General features: G+C 42.9%; 1 protein-coding gene across 1 annotated transcript in view; it reads left to right on the top strand.

The window, feature by feature from the left end:
- The window catches only part of LOC124271545 (integrin beta-like protein 1), a 35436-nt gene extending 16222 nt beyond the window's left edge, over positions 1-19214 (top strand). Inside the window, exons 12-21 of the mRNA XM_046706687.1 lie at positions 1676-1739; positions 2776-2866; positions 11572-11684; positions 12008-12070; positions 12446-12533; positions 13753-13859; positions 14523-14609; positions 16601-16754; positions 17781-17879; positions 18761-19214. Of these exons, the coding sequence (XP_046562643.1) occupies positions 1676-1739; positions 2776-2866; positions 11572-11684; positions 12008-12070; positions 12446-12533; positions 13753-13859; positions 14523-14609; positions 16601-16754; positions 17781-17879; positions 18761-18771 (877 nt within the window). The 3' untranslated portion in view covers positions 18772-19214. The remainder of the gene's footprint in view (positions 1-1675; positions 1740-2775; positions 2867-11571; positions 11685-12007; positions 12071-12445; positions 12534-13752; positions 13860-14522; positions 14610-16600; positions 16755-17780; positions 17880-18760) is intronic.
- The last annotated feature ends 495 nt before the right edge of the window (positions 19215-19709 follow it).

The raw sequence follows: 19709 nt of genomic DNA, 5'->3' as shown, positions 1-19709 counted from the left end.
TTCTTCGTTTGGGGCTAATAACACAATGTCGTCACCAAAGAGCATCAGGGATATGGTGATGTTGTCAACTTATATTCCACAGTTGAGAGACTTTATGTCTACCATGTCGTTTATATATATGGAGAACAGTGTTGGTGTTGACATCCCTGCTTCACTCCCTGGGTTAAGTTGAAACTTGAATGTGTATAGCCACTCACTCTCCACGAGCACTGGTCGTCTGTGCCACAAACTCCAGTTTTACATAATTTGTACCACATACACTCTCGATCAACATTATCGAAAACTTTCTTGAGATCAACAAATCCAGCGTATGTTGGTTGATTAGAAGTTTTTCTGTCTTCAATAAGTGTAAACAATGTGTATATATGTGCCATGCATCCCCTTTTTTCTAGACCGCCTCAGTGGTGTAGTGGTTAGAGCGTCCGCCCGGAGAGCGGAAGGTCGCGGGTTCGATCCCCGACCGCGTCATACCAAAAGACGTTAAAATATGGTACTTGTTGGTCCCTGCCTGGCGCTCGGCATTAATGGGTTCAGCAAGGACTGATCGGCTCGGAGTCAGTATAATGTGCCTGAGTGGGGTATTCATGCTTCACTGCGGCATGGTATCTCAGTGGCCTAGCAGTATAAAACCAGCCTAAGTCTGGGCTAGTACAAACAGCCGCACATACACATACACATGCATGCACGTCGTCATATGAGAGAAATATTCTCAAGTACGACGTTAAACCCAATTTCACCTCACCTCACCCCTTTTTGCTTCTGAATCCGTTCTGCTCATCTGCCAAAATATTGTCATCTTCAAGGAAATGCGACAGTCTTTGGTTTAAGATATAACAGTAAGGTGTACATGGCACAGAAATTAGGGTAACAACTCTAAAGGTTAATGGTTTTCTTAAGTCTGTACTTCCTGGTTTATTATGTGCATACTGACTAAATCTGGCAATGGTGAATAAATCATAGTGTTATAGCTAAAATTATCATGAAACCTCCCTCTAGTTAACAGAAATGAGCGGGCCACTGCAAATGATAATGGCCCGCTGATTCCTCAACTATGGGCCATATTGACGTCATAAATCGTGTTCCATGATCTAACGGTATTGGGTCAACAGCCCGTTGCGAGTCAGTCGTGTGAACTTACAACTGAATTTATGATACAGTAACTGTTTTGTCTTTTTTAACACAAAGTCCATCCATTTTAACGGGATAGGGGCGAATTAATTGACCTCATGCTTCTGCAAATGTCAGTGCCCTGAAAAAAAGCTTTACCCAAATAGCGTAGGGAAACATTCAAAGGTTTTGGTGAATCGGTTTTCAAATTGCTGATTATACGGTTGGAAATTTACAGCACTGACCAATCAGAACAAGTGTTACATACTAAGTCGAATTAGGATCATTGATAAACACTATTTTTGTTCGGGACAATCACCTATTTGATCTGGCCAAAGCTTAACGTCATCAAATTCACTCTTTTGGTTAAAATATATTTCATATTTCCCCATCTTCAAGTATTCTAATGAAAAATGATAATTCAGTTGAAATTAATTATTTGTAAATATGTTTAGGAACTAGCGTTCTTAATTGATGCAACTGATGCCAAACCTTTTTTTGCCGTGAATATGCACACGTTATACAGGTATTGTTCTTCGTAATGACGTACATTGGTTTCCACTTTCAGAGGTATGACTGAGGAGTGCTCTGGTCGCGGCACGTGCTTCTGTGGAAGATGTCAGTGTAACTCGGTAAGTATGCGAGCACATTTGCTCAATAAGCACGTCCTCCCACAAACTCTACCCTGACGTCATGCTCGCTACAGACCGCCAGGAGAGTAAAAACGAGAGGAGTGAGTGAGTGAGTTGAGGTTTACGCCGCACTCAGCAATGTTCCAACTATATGGCGGCGGTCCGGAAATAATCGAGTCTGGACCAGATAATCCAGTAATCAACACTAGGAGCATCGATCTGCGTAATTGGGAACCGATGACATGTGTCAACCAATTCAGCAAGCCTGACCACCCGATCCCGTTAGTCGCCTCTTACGACAAGCATGGGTTACTGAAGGCCAATATTCTAATTCGGATCTTCACGGGTCAAAGACGGGAGGCGGAGTATTGAGCGTCTGCACTACATCAGGAGGTCGATGGTTCGATCCTGTAGCCTCTTCTTATCAAAAGACGTTAAAAATATCACATGCTCTTAACTTGACAGGGGCTTGGCATGATGGGGATAATGGACGACATGGAGTCATAAGCACATGCCTGCATCCACACAGATGAATCATCTTGAACGCCATGTTAGATTTTGTCTTTGTTATTTTATTGTTAGTCAAGCCTGTCACTTAGCTACGATCATGTAGTGACTTTTTTTGCAGAATCCGAGACCATATCGTATCATTATCTTATAGAATCTTAAGCTTATTTTACACTGTCTTTTATACAGTTCTTCAATATAACTGTACACTGTCTTTAAATGTGAACAGTTTTGACTTTGGGGAGCACAGAACACTGCGAACGGTTTCTTATGTAGATAATATATAGGTGTACGAACAGTTTTGAATTAGGCAAACGTATGGCACTACGAACAGTTTTGAATGAGGAGAACGTATAGTACTATGAATAATTTTATAGAACTATTAGTACTATTATAGAACTAAGAAAAGTTTTGAATGTAGTGAACATGCTTCTCAGTTACTGGATACGATTCATGAGACAAAAAACGACTTTCGTGTAAATCATAGAAAATAATTATTCATGGGCAATATTACCTCTTGTTGTTCAAGATATCCAGCACCAGTCCTGCGAGATACTCAGGACGGTTCTGTCAGTGTGACGACACAGCATGTGTGTATCACCAGGGAGAAGTTTGTGGAGGTGAGGACGCAGGTTCATACATACACTCTACACTACGTTGTTTTGTTTGTCCAACTGGTTGAAGGTAGACCTCTGTGGAGGTGAGGACACAAGTTCATACATACACTCTACACTACGTTGTTTTGTTTGTCCAACTGGTGAAAGGTAGACCTCTGTGGAGGTGAGGACGCAGGTTCACACGCACACTCTACACTACGTTGTTTTGTTTGTCCAACTGGTTGAAGGTAGACCTCTGTGGAGGTGAGGACGCAGGTTCATACATACACTCTACACTACGTTGTTTTGTTTGTCCAACTGATTGAAGGTAGACCTCTGTGGAGGTGAGGACGCAGGTTCATACATACACTCTACACTACGTTGTTTTGTTTGTCAAGGTGAGGACGCAGGTTCATACATACACTCTACACTACGTTGTTTTGTTTGTCCAACTGGTGGGTGAGGACGCAGGTTCATACATTCTACACTACGTTGTTTTGTTTGTCCAACTGGTTGAGACCCTCTGTGGAGGTGAGGACGCAGGTTCATTCATACATACACTCTACACTACGTTGTTTTGTTTGTCCAACTGGTTGAAGGTAGACCTCTGTGGAGGTGAGGACGCAGGTTCATACATACACTCTACACTACGTTGTTTTGTTTGTCCAACTGGTTGAAGGTAGACCTCTGTGGAGGTGAGGACGCAGGTTCATACATACACTCTACACTACGTTGTTTTGTTTGTCCAACTGGTTGAAGGTAGACCTCTGTGGAGGTGAGGACGCAGGTTCATACATACACTCTACACTACGTTGTTTTGTTTGTCCAACTGGTTGAAGGTAGATCTCTGTGGAGGTGAGGACGCAGGTTCATACATACACTCTACACTACGTTGTTTTGTTTGTCCAACTGGTGGAAGGTAGACCTCTGTGGAGGTGAGGACGCAGGTTCATACATACACTCTACACTACGTTGTTTTGTTTGTCCAACTGGTTGTGGAAGGTAGACCTCTGTGTTGAGGTGAGGACGCAGGTTCATACATACACTCTACACTACGTTGTTTTGTTTGTCCAACTGATTGAAGGTAGACCTCTGTGGAGGTGAGGACGCAGGTTCATACATACACTCTACACTACGTTGTTTTGTTTGTCCAACTGATTGAAGGTTGACCTCTGTGGAGGTGAGGACACAGGTTCATACATACACTCTACACTACGTTGTTTTGTTTGTCCAACTGGTGGAAGGTAGACCTCTGTGGAGGTGAGGACGCAGGTTCATACATACACTCTACACTACATTGTTTTGTTTGTCCAACTGGTTGAAGGTAGACCTCTGTGGAGGTGAGGACGCAGGTTCATACATACACTCTACACTACGTTGTTTTGTTTGTCCAACTGGTTGAAGGTAGACCTCTGTGGAGGTGAGGACGCAGGTTCATACATACACTCTACACTACGTTGTTTTGTTTGTCCAACTGGTTGAAGGTAGACCTCTGTGGAGGTGAGGACGCAGGTTCATACATACACTCTACACTACGTTGTTTTTTGTTTGTCCAACTGGTTGAAGGTAGACCTCTGTGGAGGTGAGGACGCAGGTTCATACATACACTCTACACTACAATGTTTTGTTTGTCCAACTGGTTGAAGGTAGACCTCTGTGGAGGTGAGGACGCAGGTTCATACATACACTCTACACTACGTTGTTTTGTTTGTCCAACTGGTTGAAGGTAGACCTCTGTGGAGGTGAGGACGCAGGTTCATACATACACTCTACACTACGTTGTTTTGTTTGTCCAACTGGTTGAAGGTAGACCTCTGTGGAGGTGAGGACGCAGGTTCATACATACACTCTACACTACGTTGTTTTGTTTGTCCAACTGGTTGAAGGTAGACCTCTGTGGAGGTGAGGACGCAGGTTCATACATACACTCTACACTACGTTGTTTTGTTTGTCCAACTGGTTGAAGGTAAGGTAGACCTCTGTGGAGGTGAGGACGCAGGTTCATACATACACACTCTACACTACGTTGTTTTGTTTGTCCAACTGGTTGAAGGTAGACCTCTGTGGAGGTGAGGACGCAGGTTCATACATACACTCTACACTACGTTGTTTTGTTTGTCCAACTGGTTGAAGGTAGACCTCTGTGGAGGTGAGGACGCAGGTTCATACATACACTCTACACTACGTTGTTTTGTTTGTCCAACTGGTTGAAGGTAGACCTCTGTGGAGGTGAGGACGCAGGTTCATACATACACTCTACACTACGTTGTTTTGTTTGTCCAACTGGTTGAAGGTAGACCTCTGTGGAGGTGAGGACGCAGGTTCATACATACACTCTACACTACGTTGTTTTGTTTGTCCAACTGGTTGAAGGTAGACCTCTGTGGAGGTGAGGACGCAGGTTCATACATACACTCTACACTACGTTGTTTTGTTTGTCCAACTGGTTGAAGGTAGACCTCTGTGGAGGTGAGGACGCAGGTTCATACATACACTCTACACTACGTTGTTTTGTTTGTCCAACTGGTTGAAGGTAGACCTCTGTGGAGGTGAGGACGCAGGTTCATACATACACTCTACACTACGTTGTTTTGTTTGTCCAACTGGTTGAAGGTAGACCTCTGTGGAGGTGAGGACGCAGGTTCATACATACACTCTACACTACGTTGTTTTGTTTGTCCAACTGGTTGAAGGTAGACCTCTGTGGAGGTGAGGACGCAGGTTCATACATACACTCTTGTTTTGTTTGTCCAACTGGTTGACACTTCACGTTGTTTTTTGTTTGTCCAACTGGTTGAAGGTAGACCTCTGTGGAGGTGAGGACGCAGGTTCATACATACACTCTACACTACGTTGTTTTGTTTGTCCAACTGGTTGAAGGTAGACCTCTGTGGAGGTGAGGACGCAGGTTCATACATACACTCTACACTACGTTGTTTTTTGTCCAACTGGTCCAAGGTAGACCTTGTGGAGGTGAGGACTAAGGTGACCTCTCTGTGGAGGTGAGGAGGTTCATACATACACTCTACACTACGTTGTTTTGTTTGTCCAACTGGTTGAAGGTAGACCTCTGTGGAGGTGAGGACGCAGGTTCATACATACACTCTACACTACGTTGTTTTGTTTGTCCAACTGGTTGAAGGTAGACCTCTGTGGAGGTGAGGACGCAGGTTCATACATACACTCTACACTACGTTGTTTTTTGTTTGTCCAACTGGTTGAAGGTAGACCTCTGTGGAGGTGAGGACGCAGGTTCATACATACACTCTACACTACGTTGTTTTGTTTGTCCAACTGGTTGAAGGTAGACCTCTGTGGAGGTGAGGACGCAGGTTCATACATACACTCTACACTACAATGTTTTGTTTGTCCAACTGATTGAAGGTAGACCTCTGTGGAGGTGAGGACGCAGGTTCATACATACACTCTACACTACAATGTTTTGTTTGTCCAACTGGTTGAAGGTAGACCTCTGTGGAGGTGAGGACGCAGGTTCATACATACACTCTACACTACGTTGTTTTGTTTGTCCAACTGGTTGAAGGTAGACCTCTGTGGAGGTGAGGACGCAGGTTTTGTCATAACTGGTTGATACACTCTACACTACATACATACACTCTACACTGTTTTGTTTGTCCAACTGGTTGAAGGTAGACCTCTGTGGAGGTGAGGACGCAGGTTCATACATACACTCTACACTACGTTGTTTTGTTTGTCCAACTGATTGAAGGTAGACCTCTGTGGAGGTGAGGACGCAGGTTCATACATACACTCTACACTACGTTGTTTTTTGTTTGTCCAACTGAGTTGAAGGTAGACCTCTGTGGAGGTGAGGACGCAGGTTCATACATACACTCTACACTACGTTGTTTTGTTTGTCCAACTGGATTGAAGGTAGACCTCTGTGGAGGTGAGGACGCAGGTTCATACATACACTCTACACTACACTACGTTGTTTTGTTTGTCCAACTGATTGAAGGTAGACCTCTGTGGAGGTGGAGGGACGCAGGTTCATACATACACTCTACACTACGTTGTTTTGTTTGTCCAACTGGTTGAAGGTAGACCTCTGTGGAGGTGAGGACGCAGGTTCATACATACACTCTACACTACGTTGTTTTGTTTGTCCAACTGATTGAAGGTAGACCTCTGTGGAGGTGAGGACGCAGGTTCATACATACACTCTACACTACGTTGTTTTGTTTGTCCAACTGGTTGAAGGTAGACCTCTGTGGAGGTGAGGACGCAGGTTCATACATACACTCTACACTACGTTGTTTTGTTTGTCCAACTGATTGAAGGTTGACCTCTGTGGAGGTGAGGACGCAGGTTCATACATACACTCTACACTACGTTGTTTTGTTTGTCCAACTGGTTGAAGGTAGACCTCTGTGGAGGTGAGGACGCAGGTTCATACATACACTCTACACTACGTTGTTTTGTTTGTCCAACTGGTTGAAGGTAGACCTCTGTGGAGGTGAGGACGCAGGTTCATACATACACTCTACACTACGTTGTTTTGTTTGTCCAACTGGTTGAAGGTAGACCTCTGTGGAGGTGAGGACGCAGGTTCATACATACACTCTACACTACGTTGTTTTGTTTGTCCAACTGGTTGAAGGTAGACCTCTGTGGAGGTGAGGACGCAGGTTCATACATACACTCTACACTACGTTGTTTTGTTTGTCCAACTGGTTGAAGGTAAACCTCTGTGGAGGTGAGGACGCAGGTTCATACATACACTCTACACTACGTTGTTTTGTTTGTCCAACTGGTTGAAGGTAGACCTCTGTGGAGGTGAGGACGCAGGTTCATACATACACTCTACACTACGTTGTTTTGTTTGTCCAACTGGTTGAAGGTAGACCTCTGTGGAGGTGAGGACGCAGGTTCATACATACACTCTACACTACGTTGTTTTGTTTGTCCAACTGGTTGAAGGTAGACCTCTGTGGAGGTGAGGACGCAGGTTCATACATACACTCTACACTACGTTGTTTTGTTTGTCCAACTGGTTGAAGGTAGACCTCTGTGGAGGTGAGGACGCAGGTTCATACATACACTCTACACTACGTTGTTTTGTTTGTCCAACTGGTTGAAGGTAGACCTCTGTGGAGGTGAGGACGCAGGTTCATACATACACTCTACACTACGTTGTTTTGTTTGTCCAACTGATTGAAGGTAGGTGAGGACGCAGGGTCATACACACTCTGTGGAGGTGAGGACTGTGGAGGTGAGGACGCAGGTTCATACATACACTCTACACTACGTTGTTTTGTTTGTCCAACTGGTGAGACCTCTGTGGAGGTGAGGACGCAGGTTCACACATACCTCTACACTACGTTGTTTTGTTTGTCCAACTGGTTGAAGGTAGACCTCTGTGGAGGTGAGGACGCAGGTTCAGACGCAGGTTCACATACACTCTACACTACATACACTCTACACTACATTGTTTTGTTTGTCCAACTGGTTGAAGGTAGACCTCTGTGGAGGTGAGGACGCAGGTTCATACATACACTCTACACTACGTTGTTTTGTTTGTCCAACTGGTTGAAGGTAGACCTCTGTGGAGGTGAGGACGCAGGTTCATACATACACTCTACACTACGTTGTTTTGTTTGTCCAACTGGTGGAAGGTAGACCTCTGTGGAGGTGAGGACGCAGGTTCATACATACACTCTACACTATATTGTTTGTTTGGTCTGGCCCAGGCCTGTACATTTTGGTAATACTTTGTACTGTATCCGTCTGCAATGGCAGGGAGTGAAGGTAGATGTGATGCTATGAAATACTCCATCCAGTGAAGGAATGGTATGTCCAGACCGCAATGTCTGAAACACAATAACATAATGTCAGCTCTTGTTATCTATGGATTCACCGGAATGATTAACACCCATCCAAAAAGTTCTTCTCATCTTCTCACTGAAAATCTTAAACAGGACGTAATGCTTGATTTCGCCTGACATGTTTAAAAATAAACACAACATCGATCTTAGGTGTGCTAGCTTTCCAACAAGTTCATGCCTTGTCCAGCTGCTCCTACATGCCCACACAAGTATCCCGACATGACCGACACGACAGATGGTTCTGTTATTCTGACATGACTGACATGACTGATTGTCCTTTTCTCTCGACATGACCGACACGCAGATGGTTCTGTTATCCCGACATGACCGACATGACTGATTGTCCTTTTCTCTCGACATGACCGACACGACTGATGGTTCTAGTATCCTGACATGACAGATGGTCCTGTTATCTTTACACGACTGATGGTTCTGTTATCCCGACATGACCGACATGACTGATTGTCCTTTTCTCTCGACATGACCGACACGACTGATGGTTCTAGTATCCTGACATGACAGATGGTCCTGTTATCCCGACATGACAGATGTTCCTATTATCCCGACTTGATTGATGGTCCTGTTATCCTGACATGACAGGTGATACCTGACATGAGAGATGGTCCTGTTATCCTGACATGAGAGATGGTCCTGGTATCCCAACATGACCGACATGACTGATGATCAAGTTATTCCGACATGACTGATATGACTGATTGTCCTGATACAGACAGATCATCAGCTTGAAGCAGATTATTTAATGCTTCATGCAAAATGTGCAGCCATCTTTGATGAAGATAAGATAGACTTACGACATGTGTGGACCTATTTTAGATTTGCAACCATCTTCCGATTCTCATGCCACATTGACACTTGCACAAATTTTGCCTCAACACTGCCGCGCAATTCGTCGTGCCAATGCGTGTAATTTAGATGGTGCGCATGAAAGCCGTGAAGCCTATTTTGCGCACTGTTCGCGTCGTGTTTACGCACTTGGCACGCAATGCGTGGCCGAAAATGGTGCGTATTGTTTACGTCCAGGTCAAGTATTGTTGGCGCATTGTTTACGTCCAGTGTACGGCATGGTAAGCCCGAAGCATATTGTTCCAGCATCGGCATGCATTGCTACAACCAGCAGTCGTGGTATTATTTGGTCCCGCTTTGTCCCGCTTGACGTCACGCCATATAAATAGCAGGCATCACCCCGAGCTTCATGAATTCCTCGACTTGCTGTGGACCTACAAGATGTTGAACACCAGAGAACAAGCTCTTAATGCAGAAAAGAAAAGGTGTCTATATCGCGCAGGTGCAGCATTATTACTTCTTGAAGACCAGGAGAAAATGCAGCAAGAGCAGGTCAAAGACGAAGACGTAACCACAACTAGAAAAAGGAAAGCAAGGACAGTGTTGGTAAGGGAATGGTTGACAGGAAGACCTCACTTCGGACATTATGATCAGTTATTGACAGAACTCCAAGGAAGGAAGATCCAAGAGGCTACAGAAATTACTTGTTCCAAGAGATGGTTGAGAAGTTAACCCCTCATCTTGAGAAGAAGACCACATTCATGAGAGAACCGCTCTTCGCTTCCTAGCCACTGGTAATTCCTATTCAAGTCTACGGTACATATTTAGAGTTGAAGAACATTACAAAATTTTCTTTGCGCACTGGCACGCAGCTCCGCACAGTTTATGCACACTTCACAACAGTTTACCGCGAATTTACACATTGGCACGCAAAAAATTGAGGGGACAAAATTCGCGCAAGTGTCAAGGTGGCTTCAGGGATGCCACTGAAAACATTTTACGATAATTTAAAGGCTCAGGTTGTTTCGAAAATCGTGTCCCAGACTTTGTTTTTTTCCAGTTTATATGGAATATAACATTTCTTTCTCTCTAGGAAGAGGTCGTGGGTTGTGTATATGTGCCTGTTTCTGTCTGCCCAGGAAGAGGTCGTGGGTTGTGTACATGTCTGTTTCTGTCTCCCCGGGAAGAGGTCGTGGGTTGTGTATATGTGCCTGTTTCTGTCTGCCCAGGAAGAGGTCGTGGGTTGTGTACATGTCTGTTTCTGTCTCCCTGGGAAGAGGTCGTGGGTTGTGAATATGTGCCTGTTTCTGTCTCCCCGGAAAGAGGTCGTGGGTTGTGTATATGTGCCTGTTTCTGTCTCCCCAGGAAGAGGTCGTGGGTTGTGTACATGTCTGTTTCTGTCTCCCCGGGAAGAGGTCGTGGGTTGTGTATATGTGCCTGTTTCTGTCTCCCAGGAAGAGGTCGTGGGTTGTGTACATGTCTGTTTCTGTCTCCCTGGAAGAGGTCGTGGGTTGTGAATATGTGCCTGTTTCTGTCTCCCCGGAAAGAGGTCGTGGGTTGTGTATATGTGCCTGTTTCTGTCTCCCCAGGAAGAGGTCGTGGGTTGTGTACATGTCTGTTTCTGTCTCCCAGGAAGAGGTCGTGGGTTGTGTATATGTGCCTGTTTCTGTCTCCCCAGGAAGAAGTCGTGGGTTGTGTATATATGTCTGTTTCTGTCTCCCCAGGAAGAGGTCGACATGTCTGTTTCTGTCTCCCAGGAAGAGGTCGTGGGTTGTGTATATGTGCCTGTTTCTGTCTCCCCAGGAAGAGGTCGTGGGTTGTGTACATGTCTGTTTCTGTCTCCCTGGGAAGAGGTCGTGGGTTGTGTATATGTGCCTGTTTCTGTCTCCCCAGGAAGAGGTCGTGGGTTGTGTATACGTTCCTGTTTCTGTCTCCCCAGGAAGAAGTCGTGGGTTGTGTATATATGTCTGTTTCTGTCTGCCCAGGAAGAGGTCGTGGGTTGTGTATGTCTATCTGTTTCTGTCTCCCCAGGAAGAGGTCGTGGGTTGTGTATATGTGCCTGTTTCTGTCTCCCCATAGGAAGAGATCGTGGGTTGTGTAAATGCGGCAAGTGCGTTTGCTTCCCTGGCCACAGGGGGCCAAGTTGTGAGATCAGCATGGCTGTCGACCGGTGCAGAAACCCAGAAACTTCGGTAAAGTAGAGACTAACGGCCAACATTGTATCACTCATCTCCGATAGTTATGTCATCACTGCAGAGGTGCGTCCCTTAGACGTGACACACACCTTCGTTTTTTATTTCTTATAGTTGTTAATATTGATTTGGTTTCTATGTGATTATGAAACCAATATGGTAAATGCTTAAGAACTGCATTTATTTGGTATGCTATTCGTACAACACTAAACGGTGTTAGATCATTCTCATCCTTTGTAACTGCCTAGCAGCCTTATGTGATAGTGAGTGTCTCTGTGTGTGTGGAGGATAATCATTACATTGTAGGCTTATTTATATTTCAGATGTTGTGTAGCGGGCTTGGCCGCTGTGTTGATAACGTATGTGAATGCGAAGAAAGGCTTGAGGTAACACAGATCCAGTATCTCAATCAGTCCTATTTCAGTCTGTTACTGTTAAAATACTGATAAAATATCACGGATTCTGTGGGAATATGAGGGGAAATATTCTTCGCCATTCGATAATACCGTATCAGAAGCCAATTCGGAAGTACATTTTCACATGTTTAAACGTGTATCGTGCAGATTTATTGGAGGACAGTCAAAATAACCTCTGTTTTGCCACTTCCTCAGATATCAATATAATAATAATGTTGTCTTTACCCACTTGACATATGTACACCTGTATACTTACTTTGACGCCATATTAGCATTTGTATTGGACTGGATTTATCCAGTATCCAACTTGAACGCCGTATGCCACGTTCTTCTGTCATGTTACAGCCAGTAACTGGTAAGCAGAGGATAAGCGGCCAGTACTGCCAGTGTGACAGCGGATCCTGCGACTACTTTAATGGAATGATCTGTGGTGGTGGGTGAATATGTTCCAAGGTGTATTATCATGTATATCTTAGAAACAACTGAAATCGTGTATTATCATGTATATCATAGAAACAACTGAAATCGCTCTTCCAAGATTGTAAACATGAACATAGTGTGTGACACAGATATGTGACGGTGTGGGGTTCTGTACGTAGAGCTCAGGTCAGAATCAGTTGAAGTCGAGCAACGTTGAGCGCCGAAAGTCACTGGATGGGTGACCGTGTTTGGCAGCTTGACTCCTGAGAGTTTCCGGGACTTCAGTCCTGCCCCACAGCGAAGCACATGTGATACATGTGGCCTCACCTTAGGGTTTGTTAAAAATTGCCTCTGTTCACTCAGCAGTAAAACTGGATACCTGGTATGATACGATGGTAGTCTGAATTTGAACCTTGAGCGCCTGACAGGCGACTGGTTGTATTCTCCACAGGAAATGTTCTGTACTCGTTGTCCAGGGGTAATATGTCAGCGCTTTGAGCATGCAGTGTGCATGGATAAATGCACAATATAATGAATTTTCTCATCACATATCTCGTTTAATCATGGTAGGCACAATGTGATTGGTAGGTGGGGAGATTTTGGTCGCATGAGAATCTTCAAAAATGATATATACATGTATACAGGTTTTGAAGATGAGGTTTTTTAGTTATTCACAAAAAAATAATGTATTCAGGTTCTGATCCAATGAAATAGTCAGTCGCTTTTCATCCTTGTGAAGCTTATCACCTGGGACGTCTTTCTCATTACAACAGCTGCCATAGAATATATATTTAGAGGTTGACATAAATCAGCCAGACTTCACCAAATATATTTTCAGCCTCTCTACAAGAAGATCTGGTTAATTTAAATCATCACACACGTAATATAAGAAAATGTGAATAATAGACCCCCTTTACATGTAGACTGGAATTTATAAAAAAAAATGTAATGTAGTTTCCAATTTTGAAAGGTTTTGCATATTTGACAACACATTTGAACATGTCGGCATTCCTCCTGCAGTAGATACTGTTGTTGTGGGTAGATAATTCATCGTCCGTGATCAGATGTGAATGTATAGTTATTACTATGTTTCACCTTTAAATTGGCAGATAGCCATCATGTATACGACATACCTTTCTCTGTTTAAAATAGCACATCTTATGGAAGTATCGTTAAGATTACAAAACTAAATCAGAGGAACAATCGTTTCACCATCAACGGTGATGTTGCAGGTCGTGGACGCTGTTCGTGTGGTCAGTGCATCTGCAACGACGGCTTCAGCGGGGAAGACTGCAGCTTCGACATGTCTGTTGATAAATGCAAAAGTCCCGCTACAGGGGTACCGTACACTTTTCAAAACCTTTAACTTTTACTACGTTCAAGTAAATGCATATGTTTGTGTTTATCACTTTGTTAAAGTATGATATTCCAATCAATATTGATACGCGTTGTGTATTGGAGTGGAATTGTTACTTAAAGTCAATACAAATCAGTAAAATCGTAAGTTGGGGGGTTACAATGCTTTGCTTTCTTGTCAACCTTTCCCACCTTCTGAAGAACAATCAAGCATGCTCTCTCTTTCAGCGAAGAACTGTTTTGGCTGGGTTACAGCATTCAAAGCACCATTATGACATTAAAAACGCAACATTGTGTGGTGAAAACTCACCAAACTGATTGACCCAATCTAACGCAACCAGTGACTGTTGAAATTCACTAATGTGACCTGTACCATATATTTCCGCATGACGGAGCGCAACTGGTTGAACAATTATATATATATGACAGAAAACGTAAAGCTGTTTGACCGAAAAGAACATTCAACATCTCAGCATTCACCTGATGAAGGAGCACGAAGTAGCCTCGAAACGTCATATAAAGTTATTATCCAAAAAATGTGGCATGCATTCACTAAAAGAAGATTGTTCTGTATCGTGGATGTCTGTACCAAAAAACTCATGTATTCTGTAAAACGCTCAGCATATGATGTTTTCCCAACTTTCAGCTGATCTGCAATGGCCACGGGGACTGTGTCAGTAACCGGTGCATGTGTGAGCGTCCCTATGCCGGGCCCTGGTGCGAGGAATGTCCGGTACGTGGATCTGGTCATATTTTCGCAGCTTACCTTGCGTAACCTAACGCTCTGGTTGCCAGGATCCCCTGGTCATTACTCACAATCTAACATTGTTTCCGAGAATGGTTGTGAGCACAATACCCGGGCTCAAGGAAGACAATTCCAAATTTTAAAAATCCATTTTTCGAGGCTACTCCGTATTTTGAACTGAAGCGTATATTCCCATGTTTATTTTTCTGGGGAAAGCTTGACTTGCCTTTCCGTGAACACCTGATTATTTATTTCGGTTCATAAACTCATGATTACGATATAGTGCCTAGTCCGAATGTAACGATGGACCTCGCTTTTGGTTATGGTTAGATCTCCCCTCATCCAAGGGACAGCTATTTCTGTAATGGATCTTATTGGTAATGACCCGTCTCATTTACGAATTTGCATTTTGAAAGAAATTGAACTAATTTATGTTTTTGAATTTGTGCACGCAGTTACTATTCCGTTCTTGTCGCCGAGACGTAAAACCAGTCTATCACCGTAAAGTGACTGTCCCTATCTCTCAGTTGTCCGAGTTGCTCGGATGGTCGCCCTTGTCTATCATTGTTAGACTGGTGACTTGATTCTCTACCTGGATAATGGTATACTTTATGCATGTATGTATTAATCATGTGTTATCTCATACATGTTGGCAACTTTACTCGTGTTTCGAAACTGTTTTTGTAAATTGATCGTCACGTAGTATCCTGATTATTTAGAGCCTGTATACATTGCTCATGTATTTATTGTCAGTTTTGCCACCTCAATAATTGTACATATCTAAATGTATATCTTTTGTGGTAGGTTACATAGCTTGTTTTCAGACCTGTATTTTGATGCTTACATCCTAAATATTGATTAAGATGTGGAGTTGCTGTTCAGGTTTCTTAATGTCATCAAACACATTTGATCTTTTCACCAGGCAATTGCTTTCCACCGGCTTCCAGGTTACCCTGTACGAGATTCACGCACGCTGGTTGCACGATGTCCAAATCATGTATCTTTACCTTAAGGAGTCGCTAGGCAGTTTAGATATTTTCTGGGTGGTCATTCGGAATTCAGCTTATCTGTTTTAAACTTCTTTTTACTAGTACTGTGGGTATAGAAACTCCGAAGGTGGTGTACCGTGTATTGTTAAGAAATTTAGGATTTCATCCGCTTACGCATTTAGCTAAAAGTAATAGAATTGTGAACTTTTACCACGTTTTCAATCATTCTTGTTTAATGACACCCTGGTCTCACGATATAAAACTCAGATTGTTTGAGGCTGTAAAGGGCCGGGGTTTAAAGTACCGTGAGCAGATAGCCCACTAGAGAGGGTATATAAGACCACATCTTTCGAAGTATTCCTGATTCGTTTTAATCGTAGAATCATTGGTTGTTATGACTTTGGCTAAACTTGCTGATAATCAACAGCAACTAGATGGGTGCTGCAAGTGAAAGTAGCGGAAGTACCCATGGTCCCTAGTGTGGTGGCCTAAACTTGCTGATAATCAACAGCAACTAGCTGGGTGCTGCAAGTGAAAGTAGCGGAAGTACCCATGGTCCCGAGTGTGGTGGCCTAAACTTGCTGATAATCAACAGCAGCTAGATGGGTGCTGCAAGTGAAAGTAGAGGAAGTACCCAGGGTCCCTAGTGTGGTGGCCTAACTGTGGGTACTGGCGATCTACAGCCCGCTTTTTATAATGTGTTGTTATGTAGTGGAACACCGAGGAGTCGTTGCTGCTTTTTAGTACAATCATTACCCCGTCCCAGTTTCTGTCTTGGTTTGCGTTTATTGTGGGCAAGCCTCAAGGCCCAGAGCTACCTTGGAAGTCCATATCTTTGTCTGAGAATTTGTGGTAGCATCATTGTTAACGCTTCGAATCGCTCCGCTGGAAACCCGGGGATTAATTGCCATCATCAGCACATTGTGTTAATGTAGGGATGATACTTAGAGCGGAGATAAGGGTCTCTCATTGGTCATCTTTCCCCCACAGACGTGTCCAGGCCAGTGCCAGATGTTGAAGGACTGTGTCATGTGCTTCGCGTTTAGTAGCGGTCCGCTCCACCAAGACGCTTGCCAACAACGGTGCCAGCACCTAAAAATAGAGGTGGTCGATGATGTTGCGGTGATGGAGCGTGGTGGTCCAAGTAAGCATTTGCGACTGAGTTGGACAACCGTAGCTGTTTAATCGATATGTTTGACTTCAATATTTCAAGCTCTGATGTTTCTGTTCTTGTTAGCCATTCCGTTAGTTCTACTGCTAACAATTGAACAAAATGGTCGATTAGTGAGTGAGTGAGTTTAGTTTTACGCCGCGCTCAACAATATTAGTGAATTGTTGCGGAGTAGAACGTGATACATTATCATGGTTAGTTTTGTAGGTTATTGTGTTTGAAAGGTCGAGCTACTATAAGATGACTATTCATGATATGATATTTAACATATGAGGCAGGTTAGTCGTAAGGCCGGCCGTAAGTTTTGATTTTTTTTAGTTGAATACTTTCTTTATTACCGAAATTTATACACTGGGACCTACAGTACGATGTGTAGACATGCGATTTTACTTATGTATTGATTTTAAGTTATTTGTAGTTATTATAAACAACCATAACACATATACCTTAGCTTTTCACACGTGCTGCATATTTGTAATTTGGTAAGATATTCTGGTTTCGTCGTTAGGGTTACCGAGAGCAGTAATTTGGGGTGAATGTCTCTCCACTGCAGCTGTCTTTGTGAACAGACCAAACCAGAAATATATAACAGCTATTGGTCTTCGTCAATTGTTCCATCATTCTATTTTCCTGACGTAAACCTTGTATGAGTAATGGATATGTATGAATGACACAGAATGAGGGCCCAAATGTATGAATGTCGGAGTGCTTAGTCTCGTTTGTCAGGGTGGAATGCTATCGGAATCTAATCTGAAAACCTGTTTCAACATACATCTAACATGCAGGATCTTTGCGAAAATCTGCTATCGTCACTATTTGATACTGACTCATAAGCACATAATATAGTCATTATTTACAATGGGATCCCTCTTAGCAGTCCCGTTTTTGTGTTTTGTGTTTCTCGCTATCGTTTACGTCAATGGCACGATTATGCATGGGAACTTCTTGTGTGTTTATTATATAGCTGTAAAGTTGTACAATGAGTGTGTTACATTACAGACTATCGAATGTGTCTACTCCGGGATGAGGACACGTGTCTGTTTAAGTTCGCATACGTCGCCAGTGGCCATATGCGGGTTCGTGTTGAGAGAACCAGAAGTAAGTGGACGAGTGGTTATTGGAAATACGTACAAACGTATTGAAATGCTTCAAGAGAGATCAGTATGATAAAAGATATACTTACAAAATGACTTTCAACTGACTATAGTGAGTGAGTGAGTTAATATTTATACTGACATCGGCAATATTTCAGCCATATCGTGACTGAAAAGGTTATAAATTGATAATAAATGCAATGAAATTATAAATAATTGTCGACGAAGGACAGTAAAATAACTAGATTATCACAGACAGAAACGTAAAACCAGTTATGAAATCTAAAACATTTTAACTATCGAGGACAACACAATATAAAACCAGGCTGTAGATCGCCAACAACTGAAGGTAGATCACCGTACTAGGGACCATGGGGACTAACAGTGCCGTTGCTACCTGCATGGACCCTAGTTGGATTTACACAATCCCTTCAGCCGCTGGCGGGTGTAGGAATCAACTGACTATGATATCGGTGTCGAAGAGAAACATTTTGTTATGGCCAGACAATTTCTTTAGTGCAATGGATGCAACGTGATGTCACTTAAAGAAGTTATAATATCGTGTGTCATAGAGCAAAACAAGGTCACGTTCCATCTTGAAAACCTGAGGAAATCTAAGACTGCTGGGTGTAGTAAGTGTATAAGTTCTTGTGATCAACCGCATTTATGTCTATAGCTAGTGACTTTGTGCTACACATTCACAGAACCCGCGATAAGCACATGCGCATGCATTTTCAGTTTTACATATCAGATTGATGAAACATATAATGTAGTTTATGTTTATGTTAGTAAAATAGGAGTTTTGAAGTTAAAGCTGTGACAATGTACGAGATACCGGTAATGTTTAGAGATCGTCCTTAATGTGCTTGTATCTGCCTGTTACAGTGTGCCCGTGACAACTGCTTCTCGCCATGCAGCTGTACACAGCTGGAGAAACAACTATCATCAGCTGTAGGCCGTGCAAAGTTGGCACAGGTGCAGCCACAAAAATGTACTATACCAACATGTACTGTATAGACTTTGTGTCTTATAGCAGGAAACTGAGAGCCTTGTGCTTCCACTTACCTCGGCTTCCAATTTTCTCTGATCTACTCACAACCCTCTATAGATGGCTTCAGTTTAAAAAAAATCTTTTTATTACCCGATATTGGTGAAAGTTGCTTGGTTATTTTAATAATGTTTCTGGGGTCTCATTCTTTTGTATCTAAACTGAATCAGCAGATAAAGGTTCGTCTAAATGTCGTCAATTTGCTTGTACTGCAGCAAAACACCCAAATTCTATTATGTAAGAAAACTCCCTTTGAACTATGTAAATGAATGCATTATAATGATACAACAAATATATAAAGATATGCAGAAGCAAGTCATTGCTCGCTGAGAAAAGAAAGTGTTTTTTTTCTAATAATGTGTATGCTAAGTCGATTAAATAAACAACCACGTCGTATCAGTTGGCCCCACAAAGTAAATATAGCATTACATTTGTAATAAAGAATAGTTATACCGTTTTATGTTTGTGAATGTGTTGAACAAAACATGGCGGGTCGATACTGTACTGGCTGGCACCTACTGTTCTCCAGCCTTATGTGCCACTGAAGGACAATACACCACTGCTGCACAAATCATATGTTTATCTATACACAGTCATGGCATTCATATATACCATTTAAAAAAAGTAGGGGATATTGGATTTACAAGATTGATAAAATGCAAATGATGAAGCCAAGGAGGAAACAGATGATGAAGAGAAATCGAGGAGAAATGTGACAATTTATTCCATTCCTTTGGAAATGTTTCAGCTGTATAGATATATATTATTTTTTCTCATATGCATTGG

Source organism: Haliotis rubra, unplaced genomic scaffold (assembly GCF_003918875.1).
Source record: "Haliotis rubra isolate DU_JTF1 unplaced genomic scaffold, ASM391887v1 Scf161, whole genome shotgun sequence".
NCBI lineage: Eukaryota > Metazoa > Mollusca > Gastropoda > Lepetellida > Haliotidae > Haliotis > Haliotis rubra.
This window is presented reverse-complemented; position numbering and strand designations above follow the sequence as displayed.